This window comes from Xyrauchen texanus, chromosome 30 (genome assembly GCF_025860055.1).
Source record: "Xyrauchen texanus isolate HMW12.3.18 chromosome 30, RBS_HiC_50CHRs, whole genome shotgun sequence".
NCBI classification, from domain to species: Eukaryota; Metazoa; Chordata; class Actinopteri; order Cypriniformes; family Catostomidae; genus Xyrauchen; species Xyrauchen texanus.
In genome coordinates this window covers 105,804-132,689 of record NC_068305.1, presented here as the reverse complement: position 1 = coordinate 132,689, position 26,886 = coordinate 105,804, and the positions used below count along the sequence as shown (strand labels likewise).

General features: G+C 38.0%; 1 protein-coding gene across 3 annotated transcripts in view; it reads left to right on the top strand.

The window, feature by feature from the left end:
• Positions 1-15,441, top strand: part of LOC127624112 (TGF-beta-activated kinase 1 and MAP3K7-binding protein 2-like) — a 61,356-nt gene extending 45,915 nt beyond the window's left edge. For all 3 annotated transcript variants that reach the window (XM_052098780.1, XM_052098781.1, XM_052098779.1), the window contains one exon: positions 11,430-15,441. In XM_052098780.1, coding sequence (XP_051954740.1) covers positions 11,430-11,566 — 137 coding nt within the window. In that variant the 3' untranslated portion in view covers positions 11,567-15,441. The remainder of the gene's footprint in view (positions 1-11,429) is intronic.
• The last annotated feature ends 11,445 nt before the right edge of the window (positions 15,442-26,886 follow it).

The window sequence follows — 26,886 nt, the reverse complement described above, 5'->3', positions numbered from 1 at the left end:
CAGTCGAGGATAACAATTCAGACGTGTTAGTCATTGAGTTTTCATTAGCTGACATGCTATTTTATATAAACATGTCCATATTTTACTAGTGGAACTGTTTCCAGATTTGACAACCAGGATTCAGAGTATTGACATTTGAAATATTTCCTAATAAGCAAGTTTTAGTTACATTTAAAAGCTGTTTTTTGGCTAAAGCAGGTATTTAAAGTGTATGCTGTATGATATAAATATGATATAAAAATAATATGAATGTTTAGATTATATTTTAACTAGTGTTTATGCTGCCTCATTATCATCAACAAAGCTTGTGCTTGCAAATATGTGTTCAGGTTAAATGAGTGAAATGCACTTTAAATATGTCCATATTAGAAAATCAGCATATTATAATGATTTCTGAAGGATCATTTGACACTGAAGACTACAGTAATGATGCTGAAATTTCAGCTTTGATCACAAATTGCATTTTACAATATATTCAAATAGAAAACTGTTCTTTTAAATTGTAAAAAAATTTCAAAATATCACTGTTTTTACTGTATTTTGGATCAAATAAATGCAGTCTTGGTGAACAGAAGAGACTTCTTTTAAACAGTAGTGTAGGTCTAAAATTAAGTAAAGTCTTTATGTAATGAAAATGTATAGTCAGAATACTTCTTTTAACTTAACTTGATTTTGATCGTTGTCTCCTCGCATTCATTCTCTTTCTGTCACATTCCTCATTGATAGGCCCATGGGAGGGTTCTTTTGTCTCCTCAGGTGTGAATTACCTCAATATTCATTTAGTCCCCAATGCCAAAAAAGTTGGGACAGTATGGAAAATGCTAATAAAAACAAACATTATTTATTTGTCAAATCTATTTACTTTAGATTAGGGCTGCACGATTTGGGGAAAATTTCATATTTTGATTATTGAGTTTAATATTGTGATATGCGATTTGTGAAATAATAAACAAATGGTATCATGAGTCAACTTGCTTGGTTATCAAGGAAAATCAAGAGAGACGAGCGTCTCTGTGTTTGAGTGCGCATCACCCGGCGGAACTTTAAATCTCTCCCGTTCTCGACGCCTGCTCAGATTGGGTCTTTTCCGCGACTGGTTGAAGCAGCTCTGACAGCACCGGAAACTCACATGACCACACGTGCCACTCCCTAAACTGAGACTGACTGGTCATCTTTTTATTTAGCGGTGTACAAAATGTGCAAACAGCTCTCAGAGAGAATGGGCTGTCACGTCCACACATGCACTTATTTATTTTATATAATCGCAGCATTTGCCATCATAGAATCGCACAGGCTGACATTGCGATATGATTAATCATGCAGCATTACAACAAAACTTTATTTGATGTTTTACATAGTGAGTGTAATTGTTTTTTGACAAATTTACACTCATTTCAAATCAGATGATTGCAACATGCTCCAAAAAAGTTGAGATGGTAAAATTGGGACTAATAACATTCTGATGACTTGAAATAACAAGGTGATGTGAAACAGGAGATGTTAAACAGGGATATGATTAACTCTTTCCCCGCCAAACACGGAATTTTCCGTGTTTTATGAAAAAACGCTTCCCCGCGGAATTTTCCGGGTTTCCGTGTTTTAGGTGTTATACGGTAAGGAAGACCCTTGCGCATGTTTTGAAAGAGTACGCAACTCTTTGATCAAAGAAACAGACTGCGATCGTCTCAAACATGAAGAAGTGGAGTATGAGAAGCTCAAAATATCAGACATAAACATGCCTTTTTCTCAGCTTTTTGTCTGAAATGTTGTTTTTGACAAAACCTACCTCTGTTCAAGTCGCAATAAAAAAGAACAAATGAAGATAAAATAAAATTGTTTTTTTTGCCCTAAAAGCAGAGGCCCAGATCTTTATTTTGATATATAGCATCTTCATATATTCATGGAAGAAAATATTCTGCGGGCCATTAAAATTTAGCGAAAATCGTCAAAAACCCTGGCGGTGGCTGGCAACTTTTTTTAAAAAATGCTTTTTAATCTAAAGATTCCAGTTAATCTGGAATTCATTTTTTTTCTGACCTAAAAATGTGACCCATGTAAATAGTGTAATTCTGTTTGTAAGGGGGTCCACCTACTGGCCCAAGGTCGGAATCCAATATTGTGGCTGAAGGCCTCCTGCGTGTTCTGTCTTACCCTGCGCATTAAATAATACTTTGATTATTTGATTTGAGTTCCATGTTTTATTAATCTTATCATATATTGTTTTCTTTATTTCATCTGACTCCATTTATGAAAAAATCTCATTGACGTATTTATGCTATGAATTTAAGTTTTGTATCTTATTATTTTTAGTAATTTGCTCTTCTAGGCTGTATATTTGTTATTTCAATGTTATTTGGGTCCTGTGCCGGCCGGACGCAGGTCCTTTAAGTACAAACTCATCAGTTTCAGATATTAGTAAGTTTTAGACTAAGTCCCTATAGGTTCTCTGTTTTACCCGTTTAAGTCAAGTCAATTTTATTTGTATAGCGCCTTTCACAACACACATCATTTGAAAGCAGCTTTACAGAAGATCAGCATTAACAGACGATAAAACTGTAATGTCTATAATGTCGATGAATCATCATTGTGTAATTAGATAAAATACTATTGTTTATCGTGTTTAAAAATAAGTAATTAAATAATAATTGTATTAATAACCCCAGTGAGCAAGCTGAAGGCGACTGTGGCAAGGAACACAAAACTCCATAAGATGTGGATTAATGGAGAAAAATAACCTTGAGAGAAACCAGACTCACTGTAGGGGCCAGTTCCCCTCGGGCTAACATCATGAATATAATGTAAATATTACTTATGTATAGTTAAAGTCATGGTTTAAAATTATTAAACTAAGTAAGGGTTAAGGGTCAGTGTTTAAACATCGATTGTGTTTGAACTGTAAGATTAATGACCAATGTCTTTGAAGTCCATCCTGGATTAACTGCAGAAGTTCACATAGGTGCAATTGTCCTTGTTAATTGGCTGATGAAGGCTTTTGTTGGCAATAGTTAGTCTATGCATTACATTTCAAGATCATAGTCCATCAATAGACCGAGGTGATGCAGGCAGAGATCAGGGATGTGAAATGTTGTTCAACCTGGCCGGTTATTTCGGTGAGGTTCAATGTGGTCCATCCTAAATCCAAGGTTCAGACAATGGCGTATGAAGTATCCCATGTCTTATGGTTGGAGTTGTCATCAGTTCATCCTCTGAAGTCCATCATAATAGACTGAAGTGATGTTTAGTCTTATTTGGCCAAGTTCTATTATTGATTCTCGACTCATCGTTTAGCCCCAGTCAGTTAAGTTCTGTTTTGCAGATTCTCGGTCCTACTCTTAGTATTCCCATTTAATTCTACTTGGCTAAGTCCTGTTATAGGTTCTCGGTTTGCCGTTTAGCCTTTTACTTAACTAATGGGGTTCTACTGAAGTAGATTAGTTAAGAAATATACTAAAAACAGTCCTTCAGGATGAATTAAAAAGTAACAATTTATTTTACCAGGTAATATAAATACATTCAAACAATCCAATTAAAATAATAAATCAAACTCAAAATCATCAATTAATAATATAATTAAACTTGCGTTCCATTCAAACATTTACCAAACATAAGAAATTCAAATTGCAATTACCTGGTAAAGAAAAGCTACATGCTTTTGTCTGTCTGGGTCAGTCTGGTTGCAGAGAGACCTTTCAGTTCAAATTGCAATTACCATTACCTGATAGAAAACAACAAGATGAGTTAGTTTTAGAAGAATAGTTGTCCCAGAACTAAGGTGGGACAAGATGAGTTCGTTTTAGAAGAATAGGCCTAAATTGGCCTGAGGTGAGATAAGAGGTCAGATGTGAGATTTGTGTTTGATGGTCCTTGCTCAGTAGGATTCTCATCTGTGTAAGAGTTTTATGACATCTTGATTTCAGCCTTACATGTTTAAAAAGATACATGTAATCCACAGATTCAAATTAAGATTTTCTATGCAAAGCAGAAGCCCTACATCAACACTGTTCAGATGCGCCACCGACCTCTCTGGGCTCAGTCTCATCTTTGATGGAAAGCAGAACAATGGAATCATGTTTTGTGGGCTGATGAGTCCACATTTCAAATATATTTTGGAAAAAACGGCTTTCATGTTCTCCGCGCCAAAGAGGAAAAGGACAATCAAAGCTGATATTAGTGTTAGGTCCAAAAGACAGTGTCATGGTGTGTTTGAGTGCCCATGGCATGGGTAACTTTCACTTCAGTGAGGACACCATTAATGCAGAAAGATATGTAAATATTTTGGAGTAACATACACTGATCAGCCACAACATTAAAACCACCTGCCTAATATTGTGTAGGTCCCCCTTGTGCCACCAAAACAGCGCCAACCCGCATCTCAGAATAGCATTCAGAGATGATTTTCTTCTTATCACAATTGTACAGTGTGGTTATCGTAGACTTTTTCAGTTCAAACCAGTCTGGCACCAACAATCATCTGTGTTATCATCTAATCGGCCAATCGTGTGGCAGAAGTGCAGTCCATGCCGATACGGGTCAGGAGCTTCAGTTAATGAGATCATCAACCATCAGAATGGGGAAAAAATGTGATCGCAGTGATTTGGACAGTGGCATGATTGTTGGAGTCAGATGGGCTGGTTTGAGCATTTCTGGGATTTTCACACACAACAGTCTCTAGAATTTACTCCGAATGGTGCCAAAAACTAAAATCATCCAGTGAGCGGCAGTTCTGTGGATGGAGATTTCTTGTTGATGAGAGAGGTCAACAGAGAATGGCCAGACTGTTTCAAACTTACAAAGTCTACAGTAACTCAGATAACCACACTGTACAATTGTGCTGCGAAGAATATCATCTCTGAATACTATTCTGAGATGCGGGTTGGTGCTGTTTTGGTGGCACAAGGGGGACCTACACAATATTAGGCAGGTGGTTTTAATGTTGTGGCTGATCGGTGTTTCCAGCACAGTCTTTTCCTGGGATGTCCTTGCATTTTTTAGCAGGACAACCACATACTGCCTGCCAGACTGGCCTCTAGACTGTCCTGCCTGCAGTCTTGACCTGTTTCCAGTTGAGAATATGTGGCACATCATGAAGCGCACAACTGGCAATGAAGACCCGTACAATTGTGCAGCTGAAGACCTACATAATGGATGAATGGGGGAAAATTCTGCTTACTAAACTTAAACTTGTGTCATCAGTGCCCAAATGCCTAAGTGATATTAGAAGAAATGATGTAGCACAGTGGTAAACACTCGATTTTCCCAACTTTTGGTGCCAATTGCAATCATGTGATTTGTAATGAGTGTATATTTAAAGATAAATAAATAAATAAATGCACAAGGTAAAAAAATCTAATAATGTGTTGTAATAGTGCTTTCAAAATAGCGCAGGGTGAATAGAATGTTCAAATCACTCCTTTTGGTTTTTATTAGCATTTTACAAACCATCTCAACTTTTTGGGGATTTGGGGCTGTTACAACATGGCTGTTAACAAAAACTGGATTCCATTTTAAACTTAAGTGCATCAAATAATTAAATCTAAAGATTTAGCCAATTCAAATTCTCAAATCTGCAGAAATAAACAAAAACAATTAAACAGACGTCCGCGCCAAACAGTGAAAACATATTATATCCACGTTACTTGTTCCAAAAAACAAATGCAATGAAGTTAAAAGCTTTTATAGAACATCCATAGAAAAAACCTTAAAGATTATTAATTCAGAGGCCAGAAAGTGCCAAAGTGGTCGTTGCAAAAAAAAGACAACATTTTTAATTCACATTGTCATCAGTGAGTCTTACGTGGAATCAGGTTCGCTGCTTTGACAAGTAAAACAAGTAAATTGTTTCCTGTAAATCTTGTAGTTGACGCTTTCACAGTTTCACAAATATAAATAAATGTCATATTTTTCTATGGACATTAAAGTAAAAAAATAAAACAAGAAAAGAAACATTTTAAGAGACAGTTCTATGTTAACTTTGTGTTGCACTGTACTCGACATGCTGGCGGTACTGCAGTGTTTTTCTTCATTGCAGATGTGCAGTCGTAACATTCCTAAATGCGATGGCCAAAGACCTCTACTTAAATCATCATGCTGTGCCACACATCTAAAATTTGAATGCAGTCTTAACCCTCTGGGGTCTGAGGGTGTTTTGGGCCCTGGAGAAGTTTTGACATGCCTTGACATTTGTGCTTTTTTCAGTTGTTTAAAAACATATTAATGGCTTAAGTCTGATAACACTGTATACAGCACAAACTGGGGTACAATAATATGTGAGCAACATGCATGTACAGGTTTGTATTTTTGAGAAAATAACGTTTATGCGTGGTTTTTGAAAAAACTAAAATTGTAAGTCATTGAAATAAGGCCATATAACACATACTAAACATTTGTCCTCAAGACTTTTGAGAACCGGATCTTGTAGTCTAGAGTTTTTGCTACAAAATGATGTGAAAACCATCCATGATCAACTCATTCATACAAAACAATATAGTCATGTAACTTTTGTAAGACAATTTTAGTGTTGAAAGGTCATATGCGAGGAGGCGTGAACTAACATGAATATTGAGGTAATTCACACCTGAGGAGACAAAAGACCCCTCCATGGGCCTATCAATGAGGAATGTGACAGAAAGAGAATGAATGTGAGGAAGTAAAAAGTAGTAGAAGTTAAAAGTAGTATTCTGACTATACATTTTCATTACATAAAGACTTTAATTAAAAACTTTAGACCTACACTACCGTTTAAAAGTTTTAGATTGGTAAGATTTTGTAATGTTTAAAAAAAAGTCCCTTCTGCTCAGCAAGACTGCATTTATTTGAAACGTTTATTAATATTATCATCAATGTTGAAAACAGTGTACATTTTTCTTCAGGATTCTTTGATGAACGGATTTACACACCAAACAACACATAGAGCAGTGGTACAAAAGACATTCAGGGCAAACGTGCAAACAAGATGAAAGAAAAATAATGAAAGTATCCAGTGCACATAGGGAGAGACAAGAGTATTACCAAAGGTGGATGTTTGTATGAGCCCACTCATCCACATATGCGTAGCCTGCTTGCTCACACAGTATTGCACATAAGCATTGTCAACTTTGAAGTGAACAGTTCACAGCACACAGATGAGAATACAGCTTCATGCTATTTTTGAAAACCGTTCCTGTTCAACTGAAGACACAAGTGAATATCACATGCCTGGCATTTCTAAGTTATGACCTGCCTTTTACCATGCTGTACTTTGCAAGCATGTACTTCCGGCGACCAACGGTGGCAATATCCTTTGCATCTGATGTCTGCTCAGCTCCTGGAACCGGTACATGGTCACTACTGGTCTGTTTTGGTGCTACTTTCTGTGACACACCACAGAGCTCTGTAATAAGCTGTTCCTTGAACTCTTTGTGGGTCGTATTACCACCTAGCTCTTTGTGCATAATGTAAGCGTTTGTGGAAGCAATGTCCAATAAGTGTAGAAAGATCTTTCTGGACCACTTCATTGTTTTGTGTTGTGCAGTGTAGTACTGTAACAGCTGATCAGACAGGTCAACACCTCCCATTTGTTTGTTGTAGGCTGTCACCGGTGCAGGACATGGAAATGTCTTTGTACTCCATATATCTTGTGATTTCACCCTTTGCACAGTCTTACCTGGATAAGCAGAATGGATGGTACAACAGACAGATACCTCTCGTATGTCCATCCACTTAACAAATACAAGAGGTCCATCCTGTATCCATCCTCTTTGCAACAGGTGTCTGATCCACATTCCTAAAAGAATAAATAAAGTTTGAACTAGTGTTGTGTCGGTACCAATACCAGTGAAATTTTACGGTACTCGATACCATTTTCGGTACCAAAGCAAAACAAAAAACAGGATACTAAACAACACTCTTTTATTAACAAAGTCTACAAAACATTAGCAGCAGAACTAAGAACAGAAATATGCCATTGAGCAACACTTTCATTTAAATATATTAATTTTTAATTGTAACAAAACTGAACAATGTATGCTTTAAGTATTTTTGAACACTTATATAAGATTTGCTTCAACTTTTAATTTAAGTTTTTACCAAGTACTAAAAAAAGGCTAAATAAACAAGCATACAATAGAATTAATAAAAACTACTTCCAAATGTGCAAAGTGCTCTCATATTAATAAAGCTGCATATTGCCAATTTTCTTCATGATAAGAAATGCACAGTGACATATATTATGATTAAATAAGTTGCGAGCAATCACGTTTTAATTTAGCTGCATTTAGCATGCACGCTTGAGGGATGATGTCCCAGAGGCAGAATCTCTCTCAGCTATGGCAAGCCGTTTGAACTTTTATTCATTTCCAGGATATGAATTCCTGATATCAACAATTCAATTTTCACTAGTTAAAATGCTCATTCTAGATATCAAGAATTGTATTTCAACTAGTAAAAACTATAATTCTTGATATTTGTAATTGTATTTTCACTAGTGAAATGTCACCATGGGCTGCCATTCAAAATCAATTGTTGATATCAAGAATTGATTTCTTGTTGAAATTCCAATTTCACATATCAGAAATACAATTCGTACTAGTAAAAACCTTTTTATATCAAGATTTCAATTGTCACTAGTTGAAATGTCTATTCTTGATATCAACAATTGAATTGCTACTAGTGACAATGTTCATTTCTGATCATGAATGTGATTGTTACTAGTAAGAAAGCCATTTTAGATATCTGAAATTATGTTGATATCATAAATACATTTTCAGATATCAAAAATTTAAATTTTTACTAGTAGCAATTCAATTGTTGATATCTAGAATATACATTTTTACTAGTAACCACGCAATTCTTGATTTCAAGAATAGAAATTTGAACTAGTGAATATTGAATTGTTGATATCAAGAATTCATATCCTGGAAATTAATAAAAGTTAAAACGGCTTGCCATAGAGTCTCTCTCTCAGCCGGTGAAGTTTCAATCTCTCCCCCTGAGATCGAGACATTCGCGCAACTCATAGAAGAGGCACCGACCACACAGAGAAATGCCAGTTTCTGAGTTTATAGTTATTAACATGACCTGCTTCTGTATTATTTGAACTTTAATAAAGCAATTTTACTGCATTTAAGATGTTACGCCGGGATGTTTCCTTTAAAGAGCTCCGGCTCTGCTTATTACACAACGGTACATGCAGTTCTGAATGTACTTTTTTTTAATCATTCACTAATACTTTGGGATCTACATAAAATAAACTGTGAAAGTTTCGAGTGCATCTGTGATCTGTGTAATTCTGAACTGCTGCTCTCACGCGATATCGTTACAGTTTAATCTGATTTCATGTTATGTTAAATGAGATCAAACGACTATTAGACAACGAACATTTTTCTCATCAATTTTGTATTTTCGACGATGTCGATAATGTCGACTAAACGTTTCAGCCCTAATGTAAATGATAATATGCTTTTAAACTCACCTGCTTTATTTGCTTGAATAAATCCGGGTGTCTGTCTTTATTAAGTTTGATGTGTTTCCTCCTATCGTCAGAAAATTGGGAAAGCAGCGTTTACAAATAGGCTTTTGCTGATCTGTGATGTTTCCCTTTTCATCAGCCTCAAATGACCTGGCTTTTTCCACTTTTCATTTCGACATGATTCAGTTGAGACTCCGCAGCTACTTTGCTTGTCGTCATCTTTTGCTTGTTGTGAGCGTTCGAAAGTTACCGACTCTGCATGGGTACCGGGTAGACCCAGTACTCGGTACCCCGGTACCTTCAGAAATTCTGGTATTGTAAATAATTTTTTGTTTGAGTACCGACTTGGTACCTAGTACTTCTTGGTACTTCTAATATTGTGCATGCATAACAACAAAACAATTTTTGTAATGCCACAGGCACACATACATATTGTATTATCACTAATTATATAAACAAAATGACAGAAACATCTGTAAAATAGTGGGTAAATGTGTCTTTCTGATGTTCGATTGGGGTGCTGCGTGACCTCCTTGTGCGGGTTGCAGGTGAAGGCGAGAGTGATGCAGCCACATTCCTATAATAAAAGTTGAAAACTATTATTACATATATATTCCAAAGTATAATACCAGTAGCCTATATGCATAACTGAAAGGAAATTAATGGGTATTGACGCGTGCTGTATATGTCTGTCAAAGGGCCATTACTGGAGATAGCACACCGCAAACATTTACACATTCGCGCACTTCACCGACCGGGCATATTTGTAGCACATTTGACACATTTACACCCAAACAGATATTTTGCAAGCTTCGTTGATGATGATGAGGCAGCATCAACACTAGTTAAAATATAATCATATTAAATATCATTCAGCATACACTTTAAATACCTGCTTTAGCCAAAACAGCATTTAAATGTAACTAAAACTTGCTTATTAGGAAATATTTCAAATGTCAATACTCTGAATCCTGTCTGGCAAGTCTGGAAACAGTCCCACTAGTAAAATATGTACATGTTTATATAAAATAGCATGTCAACTAATGAAGACGAAATGACTTACTCGTCAGAAATTGAATCCTCAGCTGGATCAAGTCTCTCTTCAAAATACAAATGTTCATCGGAGTCCTGCTCTTCTTCTGAGGAAAATGTGAACTCTTCATCACTATCCAAGACCATCTGTAGAACTTCCTTGCCTGTGTAGCCTGACATCATCTTAACGTGCAGGAAAGTGAATGAATCTGATGATAAACTTGTCGGGGGCGTGTAGATTTGCATTGATCGTCTAAGCACATTAGCGTATGAATGGTGCACTCTGCTGGTGGGTGGGATCACATTAGAGATAATTAGCCTAGTAAAAACTGTACATCGCTTTGTTTCAAACATATTGCATTATTTGTTTTAAATTTGAATTGTTTTATTTAAAAGTAGACAGTTTAAGCTTTCTTTAGACATATGTTTCATGTTTGTGTGATAAGTATTCGCAGAGTTTCAGTTCATTTTTGTGACGTGTTTCTGAAATATGCTTGTGAACACAGAGACTGCTGAAAGCTCACACTTTTTATTTTCTTTATTTTACAAAAGCACAAGATTTTGTTGTTATTGTGAGTGTACACAAATAAAAGAAGACCCTTTATAGTCTCTAATGATGTCTTACACTTATCTGTATGCCCCAAAATGAGTATTTTATGTTGTTTCGCTGTAATGACGGAAAAATCCAGCAGGACGTGTCGGCGCATCCGCCGACCCCAATCGTGTAAAAAACACAATTTTACTTTTCTTTTTATTCGTCTAATATTTACATTTCTATTTTTAATGTAACTGAGACTAACAGACTATATAACCTCTTTCTCTTTCATGGAAGAAAGTAAGTCATACGGGTTTTTAACTACATGAAGTTGAGTAATTGATGACAGAACTAAAATTTTGGGTTGAACTAACCCTTTTATACTTTTTGTAAATGGCCTTTGTGTCTTTGTTTCAGAGAGCAGTACAAATGTGAGGGTGATATCAGAGCCTGAGGAAGATGAGGGCGTTCCATGGAGCTGTACTGCCTGTACCTTCCTCAACCACCCTGCCCTTATCCGCTGTGAAGAGTGTGAATTTCCACGGCATTTCTGAGCCATACACAAAATGCATGTCACGTACACAATGACGCATAGACAGCCACCGTTTTGCCTCCATCTGGAATCTCTTGGACATGTCTGTTGGGGCTCTTTTGTTTCCTCTTTGTCGCGCAGTGTCTGTGTTTGTGTTGTGCTTTTCACTGAAGAGTGGATGATGTTTACAGCTCGTCTCTGTACAGAATGTGTGTGTTTTTGTGTGTTGAGAGTGAGTTTTGTGTGTCTTATGGGAGATTTTACCCACTCGGTTCATGAAGAGGTTCAATACTTCCAGTGATATCATTAACATGTTTATAATATACAAACACACAAACACTTCATACGTGTGTGTATGGATTCCATCGTGCCTTTCTTCAGGGGAACTGTTCATGCAAGCCACCGGAAGGGAAAAATAAAAGGATAAACTCACATTTCTTTTGTTTGGTAAACAAACAGAAAAAAAATTAAATGCATGCTTTAGATGTACAGTTTACAGAGGAGTGTCTCCACCACACAGATTTTACTGTACATAGTTTTAGAATAAGCTTTTCAATGCCTTTTTTTCTTGCTTTTTCACAAGTATTTCCTGTAACAGTAGCTTTATAGACTTATTTCTACGTATTGCTATTTTGTTGTTGTTGTTCTTTCAGAAAAGTATTGTTTTCCACCATGAACTTTAAGGTGTTTTGGGAGAACTTAAAGGGATGCTCTAACGTGCTTCAGCAAATGAAATCAAAAGATGCTCATTGTCAAGCACTCTGTCTGGCGTACGGCTGCAGATGCAGCAAAATCATGAATCCGAATCTGATGATGACTTTATTAAGGTACATGACCTAAGAGTGGTCAAAAGACTTCACAAGAAATCCAGTAAAGCCTGAGACAACCAATTCTTTCCTATATGAAAACTGGAATGTTGGTTTACTATTAGGAGAATATATACCTTTGTGCCAAGCGGAATCATTCTTTGAGAAATCTTTCTGAATGCATAGCAGAGGATTTCCAGTAATGTGGATTGAGAGAAAGACTTGTAATATTTTTGTCTTATGTCTGTGTGCCAACCTGAAAGTGACAAGGATTCACTAGGGCTTTAAAAACATGGACTATCACCGCCAGCCTTTATAGATTCTGAAATTTGACAAAGTATAGGAAGTGCAGATCGTTGTGTTCCTAAGTGTAGCGAAATATTTCACAATGTGCCTTCAGTCTTGCAGAGGTTCTCTGTTGTGGATCATGGTATGACCATACGCACAATGCCTCCTCTGCAGATGTGACAGAATATAAACAGGTCCTTTCAAATGTTTTCTTACTTTATTAATTGACCTTTTATTTCAGAGGGATGCTTTGTTACCTGTCCTCAGAAGACTGCTAATACACTAATTGTGCATTGCAAAGTTAAATGAGGTCATTATTTATAAAACAAATGAATCCATTTCATTCCCAAAATGTGGATTTCTGGTATCCAGGCTAAAAATTACTTTGAGAATGCTGAGAACATTATTCTATGTGCTCTTTATTTCCAAGACATGACTATTTTTGGTTTCAAGAAACTGGCACAGAGTCATGTTTCATGAACTTTTGAAAAGCCCAAATAAATAATCACATTCATCAGTCTACTTGTCCGTCAAATGCGTGTATGGATTTTTAAAGAAATGTGTAAGAAAATCAATTGGATATCTAATGTTGTTTTTGATTTTAGCTGGGAAAACTGTCTTTGTAATAGATAAGTTATTTGTAAAAATAATAATAAAATATTAATATCATTTGCATTGATATATTCTGATTGGCTGAAACATTTGGTCTTTGATAAAATGTAAAGTTTTTGCTGCTCCGGTTAGAAAAACATTTTTTGGAACAAGTAAACCATATTGTGTAGACAAGACATTCTTTCAAAATATATTCACCTTTTATAATGTACAGTGTTACAGTACATTAGAATTACAGTGCCTTTGGGTTCCAGTCCAAGAAAAGACCAAGACCAGAAGAGTCTGAGATAGGACATTAAACTTATATCACTGATTCTTGAGATAAGGGACAAAGCAGGTTATAAATCGTAGTTTTTATTTTTTTATACTAAATTAATTTGAAATGGTTCGTTAGCTGACACATTTGTTAACAAAGATATCCATGTAAGGGAACAGGTTTCAAAAAACGTTGTTTTTTTTTCCATGCGCTTATTAACTTCATAACTTACATCTTACTGTAATTAGTGTCTACTCTGTCAGACACAGTAAAAGCATGCTATTTTAATTTGGTCCATCCAACAAGAGTGCAGAGCCTTTAATTATCTAATAATACTGTTCAGTAAAGGAGTTAAGTGATAAAATACATTCTATACATTTTTCTTTCTGTTTTCACACTATTCTGAAATTTCAGACAAATGTTTACTAAATTTAAGTTTTTTCAGTCTTCACCATGTGTTGTTTTTACCTCAGTTGGAGGTGCCTCTATAACCTCTGTAATGGCACAATTGATTGAATATTGCTTCCTGTATACGCATTAAGTGAACCTAAATGTTTACTTTGAATTTGAGTTTCCTCAGTGCATGAATTTATTCCATTCATTGTCATCCAAGTAAATTCTAATATACAGTTTTACTGTACTATAACCTCAGCAGGTCTTGACAGTTCACATACACCAGGCTCCACCTCACGTCTTGTGCCAAAGAAAATCATCAATCATTGGAGAATATTTGATGTCAATCAGTTTGTCAATTTAGTGGAAGAAATAATAGATACAAATGAACATAATAAACAGGCTTTTTTCTTTCTCCTCTTTTTTTCTTTTGAAGGAACTCGGCTGATCTCAGGAACTTCACACTTGTTCAAGTCCGTGACAAGACCAAAAATATGGTCTTGAGTACTACAATACAATGTGCTTGCTTGCCCACTGCTCTGGCCGACCACTTCCTTAGAAAGTTCTCAATTATAATTTAACCATTTCTGAATGCATTTCTGAATGCATTTATAAATACATAGCGAGGCATGGACCTCCAAATGAAAGACTAAGATAAAAAAAAAAAAAAAAATTCATTGTTCATTTAATATAAACGCTACGCTAGGGAGAAACTTAGAAGCTTGCACTGACTTTGTGTTAAAGGGACAGTTCACCCAAAAATGAAAATTCATCATTTCCTCCCCCTCATGCCATCCCAGATGTGTGTGACTTTCTTTCTTCTGCTGAACAGAAATTAAGATTTTTAGAGGAATATCTCTGTTCTGTAGGTCCATACAGTGCAAGTGAATGCAGACCTGTATCTCCTTACTTCTCATTGTAGAGAACTAGTAGAGTCTTTGATCATCAACACAATGAAGACAGTTGTAATAAAATGAATGACATTTATTAACAATAGATATGCAAGAGTAAATACCACAACGATTAATCATGCTAATAATAAATATGCACTGCTAAAGGATAATAAACTAATGACCAAAATGGAAAGTACTGAATTAAACAATAAAACAAATAAATGATTTGAACACAGAGTGGATAAATGCAATGCTGTTGAACTGAATGTAGCAATGGCAGAGAATTGTATGGGAATGCACCTTATGCGAAACCACCCATGGCTCTGGAAAAATGGTGATAAATAATGCTTATTAATCATTAAGCAAATAATATACCTATTATTTGTAACAAGCTGACCCCAGGTAACTGTTATCAAAGCAAATTAGAAAAACATTTGCTGCAGTTATAAAATTATATCAATGAGTGAACTTTTAAATCTGTAAAATTGACACTTTAAATTAGCCTGTAATTTGTTGCTATACATCCATTTGTGAATGCAACAGTGTGAAGGCATTTTTCTATAATTGACTTAAGTATTACGATTAATATACTGTCGAAAAAGTTGAAAGAATTATGTATTTGTAAATGTATATTTTGTATAAATAAAACAATGAGTATCTGAATGTGTGGTGTGTTTAATAAAGAGTACATATATACGTAGGCTGATTTATTAAGTATTGTAAAATCAAAGTAGAAAATATGTTGATTGTATAACGTTGTTTCACTCAATTGAAATCAACATTGTTTCAACATCAGATAAACAAACCAATTAGATCGATTTTATGCTTGCTTTCAGTGGTATGACGTAGATTCAACGTGACTTAGATGAGCAAAAATATGCTGAATCAACATCAGAGATCAATCTGCGTAACTATCAGTCAAGAATAAAGACTAGAAACAACACATGACATCAAGATCAAATGAAGATTCATGTTACTGACATGACATCATATTGGATTTCAACACTATTTTTTTTAGGGCCCAAGCACAAAGTGCGTAGGACCCTATTGTTTTCGTTAGGATTATTATTATTATTATTATTATTATTATTATTATTATTATTTTTTTTTTTTACGACTTACGGGGCACTTTTTGGGCTCTTAACATGCTCAAAAACTCTTGAAACTTTGCACACGGGTCAGAACCTGCGGTCATTAGGGCCGGCCTGAAGCTGGTACCCGGGCGTGGCAGGGGCTCGACAGCGCCCCTGGAACAGGGGCCGAAAACTTGGTCTATAACTCAAACACGCTTGCATGTAATAATATGAAACTCGGTACACATATAGATCTCATCATTTCATATATCCTTCATACTTTCACTTTTTACCCCAGACCAACAGGAAACCGTCTATTTAGGGTTGTTTGAAAACGCACGCAATGGAATTTGGAATACTCCTCCCAGAGAACTCCACCAATCGCCACCAAACTCGGTCAGCATGATGTCAAGACATTGACCATGAAAAATTGCCGGCAGATTATTGATCTCTCCAACGGTTTGGCCGTGGCAAGGAAACGAAATGATGGCGAGAACGAGAAACAGTCAGAGTGTTATAACTTCTACATACATTAATTGATCTCGATGAAACTTCAGCGGTGTGTTCGCTGTAAGAGGCCGATCGCATGGATGTGACTATTGTGAGTCAAAGTTATAGCGCCACCAACTGGCAGAAGGAAGTGTGTCACTTTCAAAATGCTTTAAAATCACCCACTTATTGTTACACGATTTACTTCAAACTTTAGGTGTATAATGTAAACACACGGCAGATGTAGACGTGTGAAAGAATTATTGATATCTTAAATACTGCTGTCGCGGCAGCTCTTCAAACTTGAATTTTCTTTTTGATGCCTGGTGCAGGGGCTCAGTAGCGCCACCTTCAGACAAAAGTGGGGTATTGGTTTCATACTTTGACCTACAGTCAGATATTTTGGTTGGAATGTGGAACACATTGCACAAGAACTTTGAAGCTCAAAAAGCACATAAATGAAGCTTAAACAGCAAGGAAGTGTGTTATAACTTCTGCATACATTACTTGATCTCGATGAAACTTAAGCAGTTTCTTCACTTGAAGAGGCCGGTTGCGTGGATGTGACTATTGTGAGTCAAAGTTATAGCGCCACCAACTGGCAGAAGGAAGTGTGTCACTTTCAAAATGCTTTGAATTCACCCCTTATGTCTCAATTGTACAAACAGTTGATAAAGAAATCGGTATCAATATATTGAATTATGAATTATTTCACTGATCAACTGTGATGTCCGGTTAAGATGAAAATAAACTATTACTCTGTCTAAGCGATTATCTTTCTGAAACACGTCACAAAAACTTACAGAAACGGATAACACAAACATGACGTTGGAAATATACACTTATCAGTATAGTTATATTAAACTTGTCTATTTCAGTTATAAAGCTGTCTCATATGTAATTTCTCCTTTAATTCTATAATATAACCACTAGATGGAGGTCTAAGCACATTTTCTGTATTCTCGTTGTTTTAACGTAAGAAGAACACTTGTACGTGTTGACTGTTGAGAACGGTGTTTGGAGATTTTAAAAGACGCGGACCAGACGGAAAAACAAGACATACTGCATCATTGCGTTCAATATTTTAACGAGGGCCACTCGTACGCTGTACACGGTGTAAGCATCAGCTTGAGGACTCTTCAAAATGTATATAGGTCTCAGTTCTGGATGGAGTTATTTGCAGACCTTAGAGATGCTGGATACTTCAACGGGAGTCGTGAGCGTCATTGCTTTGGTGATACAATAAAAAATACTCTACAAAAAAAAAAAAAAAAAAAAAAAAAACAGGGTTTCCACGGGGTCTTAAAAAGTCTTAAAAAGTCTAAAATTTCAAAATCACAATTTAAGGCCTTAAAAAGTCTTAAATTTGCTGAAGTATTGTGTTCTAGGTCTTAAATAATTTTTAACAGGTCTTAATTTTCCTACGTCCATGTAAATCTCATTTAAATGCTCCCTAGCGCTTTGGAATGTTTCTTTTTTTACTTCAGTGCTGTTGTAGTTTCTTATTTCGCTAGTCCAAATATAATTCGCTGTATTATGACTACAAAATAGACCAACATGCAACAGCCAGCTTTGAGCTTTCGTGTTATTGGCGCGAGTCTCTCGGATACAAAAGACGTTAAACGGATTTTATTCAGCTATGAGGAAGTGCAAGTTTAGCGATACTTGGCTTGAAAAATCTGAATTTCGTGCTTGGTTAAACCCAGTTGCAAATAACGCATTTGAAGCCTACTGCTTATGCAAGAAAGCTATTAAATTGGGAATGTTGGGTGTACGGGCGCTGGAGTCTCATTCAAAAAGTGAAAAATATCTTAACTGCTGTCAAGGGTCTCCAGCAAACTACAGCCATCAGCCATTACGCGCTTTGGAATAGCGGATGATGACTAATTTCCAAAATCACGGGACCGTTCGTGCTGATGTTCGACGAAAGTCTTCATCGCACCACCAAAACGAAACAGCTGGACCTGCACGTACGTTTTTCGTCTGCTGCGAATGGGTCGAGACTGCAATAAATAAAAATAAAAAGGAATAGGCTACAATGAATGATCTATGGCAGGGCTAGTATAATGGTGGCCCCCAGATCATCTTTATCTGACCCTCCAACAGTTTTTTTATTTTTAAAAACCCTCACAATCTGATATCAAAGTGCCCTCTCAGCAAAGGTTTAGCGCGTTCATAGGCAACCGCATTCATCGGTGAGTTTAACAACGCTCATTGTGGCGTACAACACCATTCATCGGTGAGTTTAACAACGCTCAACTGCAGGTAAAGCAGCACTCAGAGGTGAGTTCAACCAAAACAACGCTAAACTGCATGTGGCTAATGTTTACACTCAGGGTACATTACGGCATGTTTTCCATAACGTTACGACGTTCTCAATATAATTCATAATCACACGTTTATAATGAACAACGCGTTATGGTTATTGTGTTATTAAAAACTGTGTACGCAGGTGTTACAGTTAACATGGTAACACTAAGTTACACCTGGTTTACTTGTATGTTACTTATTAAGAAGTAATGTAAAAAAAACAGTTATAACTGCATGAAGATGAATGGTAACACAATACTGGCAAAATACTGTTTACATCTTGCAAATGCATATGATTCAAGACTACAATTCCCCAGAACGGAGGGAGGGGCGGGGTGACCAAACCTCATTATCATTTAAAGTCATATGCACTGAAACGGCGTGCTGAAAACGGAGCTGTTTTTGAGCAGTTAAAATTTGTGTTTTCTTAAAACACTAATGAGAATTTTTAATAAAAGTATATTACAAAGTTTTCATTTAGACCCTAAAGATTCATATTAACTTGTACAAAAATGGCATTATATGACCCCTTTAAGGTTACAAATACACACACACACACACTCCATCATTGCAATCTTGACATTGCAGCCTGTTCATTATAGCCGCAATAAAATATAATAATAAAATATTAAACCTACCATATAAAAATTACTCTGTTTAAATAGTCAGTAGTACAATTCAGTATCATTCACAGTAAGCACCACTCCACTGTGATGTTTCCAAGCATATTTTTACGCATGTAAAGAGGATGATTTTCTACGTCGGTATTGGAGCGTGAGTAAAGTACAAAGCCTATAATAACTGGCAGAAGGCAGTAAGAGAAACAGGAAGTCTGTTATAACTTCTGCATACATTAATTGATCTCGACGAAACTTCAGCAGTGTGTTCGCTGTAAGAGGCCGATCGCATGGATGTTGCTATTGTGAGTCAGTTATATCGCCACCAACTGGCAGAAGGAAGTGTGTCACTTTCAAAATGCTTTTAAATCACCCCCTTATGTCTCAAGTGAACAAACAGACCAACAGAAAGTCAGATATTTTGGTTTGAATGTGGATTTCTTGGAATTTGCACACATCTTCTCGACGGTCGAAGCGAGCTTACGTTATTGCCCGTCGTGCGCGGCGACCCTAAAGGCCCAGGGGTGGCGGTGCCACCGGCTTGGGCCCGTCATCGCTGCTCGCAGCTTTAATTATTATTGAATTTGATTGTAAATAACAACTTAAATCTTAAATTAGAGTGAGTCACCATGTCCTGTCATTGTATTGAATTCAGTGAATTGAATTGATGAAATTATTTCTAGAAAGAGTTTGGAGTTGTGTTGATGCTATGTTTCACGTGTCACCTTCCTGTTCCCCTCAGACAGAATGAGTTCAGTGTGTGTGTGTGTGTGTGTGTGTGTGTGTGTGTGTGTGTGTGTGTGTGTGTGTGTTTGAATCCAGTGTGAGATCACAGACATCTGAACACAAGAAGAGAAAAAACACTAATAACACAACAGTCACTAAACCAGTGTGTGTGTATTAGTGTGAGTGTGTGTGTGTATGGAATATTTTTTTTTAAACATTCATTATATCCATTTTTGATAATTGAGTTAATATGTATGCAATATGCAATAACCTAAAGATGGCAATGTGTAATCAATGTGCTATGAAAAACTGCATTATGAATGTTATTAAATATGTTAGATATTGAATCATTCATTTGTTGATTTAATTATCATTTACTCAGTTTAATATTCAAAGTGCAAATCAATGGAAAAATGCATCTTGGCTTCTCTAGGGAGAATTACAGCCTCTCCCTGTTAAAATCTGTTTGACTCTTTAAATGACCTTGAAGGATGTGTGTGTGGATACTAAATTGATGATTTAATAAGAGCAGTGCTGGTGTCCAAAATAGGCAGATGAAATACGTGTAATTATTAGTGCTAGAAATTAGATGAAACGTGTAAGTGGGTGGACATACAACTCTCCATTTTAAGGAATGTAACCAATGACTGTAATAAGAAAAATAACTGTATATACTAATCAAATTAAAGCAGAAAGTAATGATAGTAAGTCAATATAAAATACATACCATATGAAGTGATTACAGTGTGTTTTAGTCAAGTCAATTTTATTTCTATAGCGCCTTTCACAACATCGTTTCAAAGCAGCTTTACAGAAGATCAGCATTAACAGACGATAAAACTGTAATAATGTCTTAGAGTCATCATTGTGTAGTTTGATAAAATACAGTTGTGAATTGTGTTTCAAAATAAGTAGTTAAATAATAATTGTATTAATAACCCCAGTGAGCAAGCTGAAGGCGACTGTGGCAAGGAACACAAAACTCCATAAGATGTAGGTTAATGGAGAAAAATATCCTTGGGAGAAACCAGACTTACTGTGGGGGCCAGTTCCCCTCTGACTAACCCCACCCTAACCCTAAACCAGACTCACTGTGGGGGCCAGTTCTCCTCTGACTAACCCCACCCTAACCCTAAACCAGACTCACTGTGGGGGCCAGTTCTCCTCTGACTAACCCCACCCTAACCCTAAACCAGACTCACTGTGGGGGCCAGTTCCCATCTGACTAACCCCACCCTAACCCTAAACCAGACTCACTGTGGGGGCCAGTTCCCCTCTGACTAACCCCACCCTAACCCTAAACCAGACTCACTGTGGGGGCCAGTTCCCCTCTGACTAACCCCACCCTAACCCTAAACCAGACTCACTGTGGGGGCCAGTTCCCCTCTGACTAACCCCATCCTAACCCTAAACCAGACTCACTGTGGGGGCTAGTTCCCCTCTGACTAACATCATGAATATAATGTAAATATTACTTATGTATAGTTAAAGTCATGGTTTAAAATTATTAAACTAAGTAAGTGTTAAGGGTCAGTGACTAAACATCGATTGTGTTTGAACTGTAAGATAAATGACCAATGTCTTTGAAGTTCATCCTGGATTAACTGCAGAAGTTCACATAGATGCAATTGTCCTTTTTTTAAATGACGTGTTTGTTTTATTTTAATGTATTATAGATTCATCTGTACAGCACTTCGGTCAGCTTTGCTGTGTTTGAGTGTGCTTTAGAAATACATTTTACTTACTTTACTAGTTGGCTGATGAAGGGTTTTGTTGGCAATGAATTTATAGTCTATGTATTCAGTTTCAAGAGTGTAGTCCATCATTAGACCGAGGTGATGCAGGCAGAGATCATTAAGGAGCATCACAGTTCAACCGGCCAGTAATTTCGGTGAGGTCCATCCTAAATCCAAGGTTCAGGCAATGGCATATGAAGTGGAGTTGGCATCAGTTCATCCTCTGAAGTCCATCATAATAGACTGAAGTGATGTTTGGCTGGCACCGGCTGCATTTAGTCATCATCATTCAGCGACACGTAGCAGTGGAGTCCAACACGAAGTAGGAATGGAGCTGGATCCAGCCGGTTCTGGTGACCTCAGGATAGGAGTCCCGAGGTTGAAACAGGGAAACAAATAGAATAATATTAGCATAGATGCCATTCAATTTATTGCAGAGTTATATACATCATGATCAATGTTTCTGGTGTCTGGTTCCGGCAGACCCAACTAAAGCAGCCTAATTGTGGGTTGGAGGATAAATTAGGTGTACGCCTGGCTAAATAGATGAGTCTTTAGTTTAGACTTAAACTGAGAGAGTGTGTCTGCATCTCGAACAGTGTTTGGGAGACAATTCCATAGTTTAGGAGCCAAATATGAAAAGGATCTACCTCCTTTTGTGGATTTTGATATTCTAGGAACTATTAACAGGCCAGAATTTTGCGATCTTAATAAACGCGATGGAATATAGCGTGGTAGAAGATCACTTAAGTACTGCGGAGCTAGACCATTCAAAGCTTTTTACGTAGTTAACAGAATTTTAAAATTAATAGGTAATTTAACAGGTAGCCAATGTAACGATGATAAAATGGGGCTAATATGATCATATTTCTTAGTTCTTGTTAGCACTCTAGCTGCTGTATTTTGAACCAATTGAAGTTTATTTATTGATCTTGCTGGACATCCTCCCAGTAATGCATTACAATAATCTAGTCTTGAGGTCATGAACGCATGAATTAGTTTTTCGGCATCAGCAACAGAGAGCATGTGCCTTAATTTAACAATATTTCTTAGGTGGAAGAATGCTGTTCTACAAACATTAGTAATTTGATTTTCAAAGGACAGATTGGTATCAAAAAAGTTCTTCGCTGTTGAAGATGATGTAACAATACATTCAGTATATTGTCAACCTCATTGTTTTTAGAGGTTTTTGGGCCAATAATTAGCACCTCTGTTTTTTCGGAATTGAGTAGAAGGACATTTCTGGCCATCCAAGCTTTTTTTTTCATTGATAGACTTGGAGAATTGTGAAATTATATCAAGTTTTGAAGAAATATAAAGTTGGGTATCGTCAGCATAATAGGCCCTAATACTGATTGCTGTGGCCCTCCATACTTTGTTAGGTTTGACAATTTCTCATTTACATAATAAATGCAAAATAGTAGCGGTCTGCTAAATAGGACCTAAACCATTCTAATGCAACTCCGCTAATGCCAACATAATTCTCCAGCCTATTCAAGAGAATGTCATGATCTATCATGTTGAATGCAGCACTAAGATCTAAAAGCACTAGAAGAGAAATGCAGCCGCGATCAGATGATAAGAGCAAGTCATTTGTAACTCTGATAAGTGCAGTCTCTGTACTGTGATGGGTCCTAAATCCTAACTTAAATTGTTCATATATACTATTTCTCTGTAGAAATGAACATATTTGGGAGGATGCTACCTTTTCTAGTATTTTTGACATAAATGGGAGATTTGAAATCGGTCTTTAATCAGCCAGTTCTCCAGGATCAAGTTGTGGCTTCTTAATAAGTGGTTTGAAAACTGCCATTTAAAGTTTCATGTCCAAAGGATAGCGAGGAGTTAATAATATTAAGAAGAGGTTCTGAGATTACAGGAAATAACTCTTTTAAGAGCTTGGTTGGTATTGGATCTAACATACTATGTGGCATATGTGGCTTTTGATGTTTCGCTAAGTTTTGTTAGCTCTTCATGACCTATGAGAGCGCAGGATTAAAGTTGCATGTGAGGAAAATTATGAGACACTGTTTTCTGAGGTACTGTGACAGACGATTGCATAATTCCAATTTTATTTCTGATTATATCAATTTTAATCAGTAAAGAAATTAATGAAGTAATTACTCTTGTGCTGCAACATAATATCCGGTTCTGCTGAGGCTTTATTCCTAACCAGTTTAACCACAGTACTGAATAAACATCTAGGATTGTTGTGGTTATTTTCTATGAGTTTACTAAAATATGCTGACCTGGCAGCTTTTAGTACCTGTCTGTAGCTACAGACACTATCCTTCCATACATCACAAAATACCTCTCATTTTGTTTTCTTTCACTTGTGCTCCATTTTCCAAGCTGCACTCTTTAGAGCATGAGTGTGGTCATTGTAACAACAACAACAATTTACATAACGCTTTTCTAGGCACTCAAAGCGCTTTACATAGTATAGGGGGAATCTCCTCAACCACCACCAGTGTGCAGCATCCACCTGGATGATGCAACGGCAGCCATAGTGCGCCAGAACGCCCACCACACACACCACACACACCACACATTGGTGGAGATGAGATGGTAGAGTGATGTAGCCAATTCAGGGATGGAGATTATTAGGAGGGCCATGATAGATAGGGCCCAATGGGGGGAATCTGGCTAGGACACCAGGCTACCTTTAGTGGTCAACATCAACTCCATATGACAGAATTAAATCTAGCGTATGATTTTGGTGATGAGTTGGTCCTGTCACATTTTGTCTGACTCCAAGAGAGTTGAGAATATCGATAAATGCTAATCCCAATGTGTCATTTTCATTATCTATGTGAATGTTGATGTCACCAAAAAGTAAAGCTCTATCTACAGTAACTACAAGATCTGATAAAAAATTTGCAAATTCACCAAGGAAATCAGAATAAGGCCTGGGTGATCTATATACTGTAGCAAGAGTAAAAGAAGACACAGAGTGTTTTTATTTATATCTGACAGTTTCACTGTAAATTGTAGCAACACCTCCTCGACCCCTTCAGACGAGGCTCATGTTTATAACAATAACCTAGGGGAGTAGATTCATTTACCCTACTAACCTAGGGGAGTAGATCCAATATGGCGGCGCGGTAGCACGCAGCGGCCACTCCGGATCCACAATGGTGCTATTTTTGTTAAAAAAGCCCGACTTTTGCAACACAAGGACATCGGAGCAACCGGTGTTCGTGTCTACCATCGCCAGACACTACTGAAATATAAGACTCATGCAAAAACCAAGCTGCATGATGACCTGCAGGAGGCGCTACTCGTACTCGGCTTGCTGCGGAGACCAGGCCTCCAGCCCTCGGCGTCGCCTGATGCCGGTGGCCGGGGAGAGGACGTCGTAGCGGTGTCGCGAAAGCGGAAGTCGCGGAAAGAGGGCGGGGGTCCATGCTAGGCTAAAACAAACCCTAGCCGGCCGGCTCTCCCGTCTATCCTGCTCTCAAATGTTTGCTCCCTGGACAATAAACTGGACTATATCCGACTCCAGCAGGCTACGTGGCGTGAGTTTAAAGACTGCTGCGTCTTTGTTTTCACGGAGACGTGGCTCAGCGACAGAGTTCGGATGCCGCCATTCAGCTAGACGGGCTTGCCTCGTTTCGTGCCGACAGAAATACAGCTCTCTGCGGTAAGACTCGCGGTGGTGGCTTGTGTGTTTACATCAACACAGAATGGTGCAAGAACTCTATGCTAGTCTCTAGTTACTGTTCATCGCTGTTGGAGCTTGTGACTGTTAGATGCAGACCTTTTTATCTACCACGGGAATTCACCACTGCTTGCATAACCGAGTTTACATTCCCCCAGCCTAACGCTAAGGAAGCGCTCTGTGAACTGTATGGGGCTATGAGCTGAACTGCAGAACGCTCACCCCGACAGACTGTTTATTGTCGCCGGAGATTTCAACCATGCAAATCTCAAGACAGTGCTCCCTAAATTCCATCAGTATGTGGACTTTGCAACGAGAGGGCTGAACAGCTTGATCTTGTTTACACAAACATCCCAGGCGCTGCCGGGCAGAGCCCCGCCCCACCTCGGCTACTCAGACCACATCTCTGTTATGTTAATTCCAGCATACAGACCACTCGTCAGACGCACAAAACCGCTTCAGAAGCAGGTGAAAACCTGGCCAGCAGGAGCCATCTCTGCTCTTCAGGACTGTTTTGAGTGTACTGACTGGCACATGTTCAGGGAGGCTGCAACATATGGCGATTCTACCAACTTGGAGGAATACACAGCATCAGTGACCAGCTACATCAGCAAGTGCATTGATGATGTCACTTTCTCCAAGACCATCACCACACGCTCCAACCAGAAGCCGTGGATGACTGCGGAGGTGCGCTCGCTGCTGAGGTCCCAAGACTCCGCCTTCAGAGCAGGCGATAAGGCAGCCCTAAGAACAGCTAGGGCCAAAGTGTCACGGGCAATCAGAGAGGCAAACGCGCACACGCCCAGAGAATCCACAGTCACTTCCAGGACAGCGGTGACACGCGGCGCATGTGGCAGGGCATCCAGGCCATCACCAACTACAGGACAACATCAGTTGCCTGTGACAAAGATGCCTCCCTTCCAGATGCGCTGAACGACTTCTACGCTCGGTTTGAAGTGCAGAACAACGTGATGGCGTGGAAGTCCACCCCTCCTCCCAACGACCAGGTGCTCTGTCTTACCACGGCAGATGTGAGGAAAACTCTACGTAGAGTCAACCCACAGAAGGCTGCTGGACCAGACAACATTCCTGGCAGAGTGCTCAGAGGATGTGCAGACCAGCTAGCAGATGTTCTTACTGACATCTTCAACATCTCTCTGAGCAGCGCCGTTGTTCCAACGTGCTTCAAGGCCACCACCATCATCCCCATGCCAAAGAAGTCTTCAGTGTCCTGCCTCAATGACTACCGTCCCGTCGCACTTACACCCATCATCATGAAGTGCTTCGAGAGGCTCGTCATGAGGCAGATTAAGACCCAGCTGCCCCCCTCACTAGACCCACTGCAGTTTGCGTATCGTTCTGGCCCTCACCCACCTAGACAATAAGGACTCATACATTCGAATGCTGTTCATAGATTTCAGCTCAGCATTCAACACAATCATTCCCCAGCACCTGATTGGAAAGCTGAACCTGCTGGGCCTG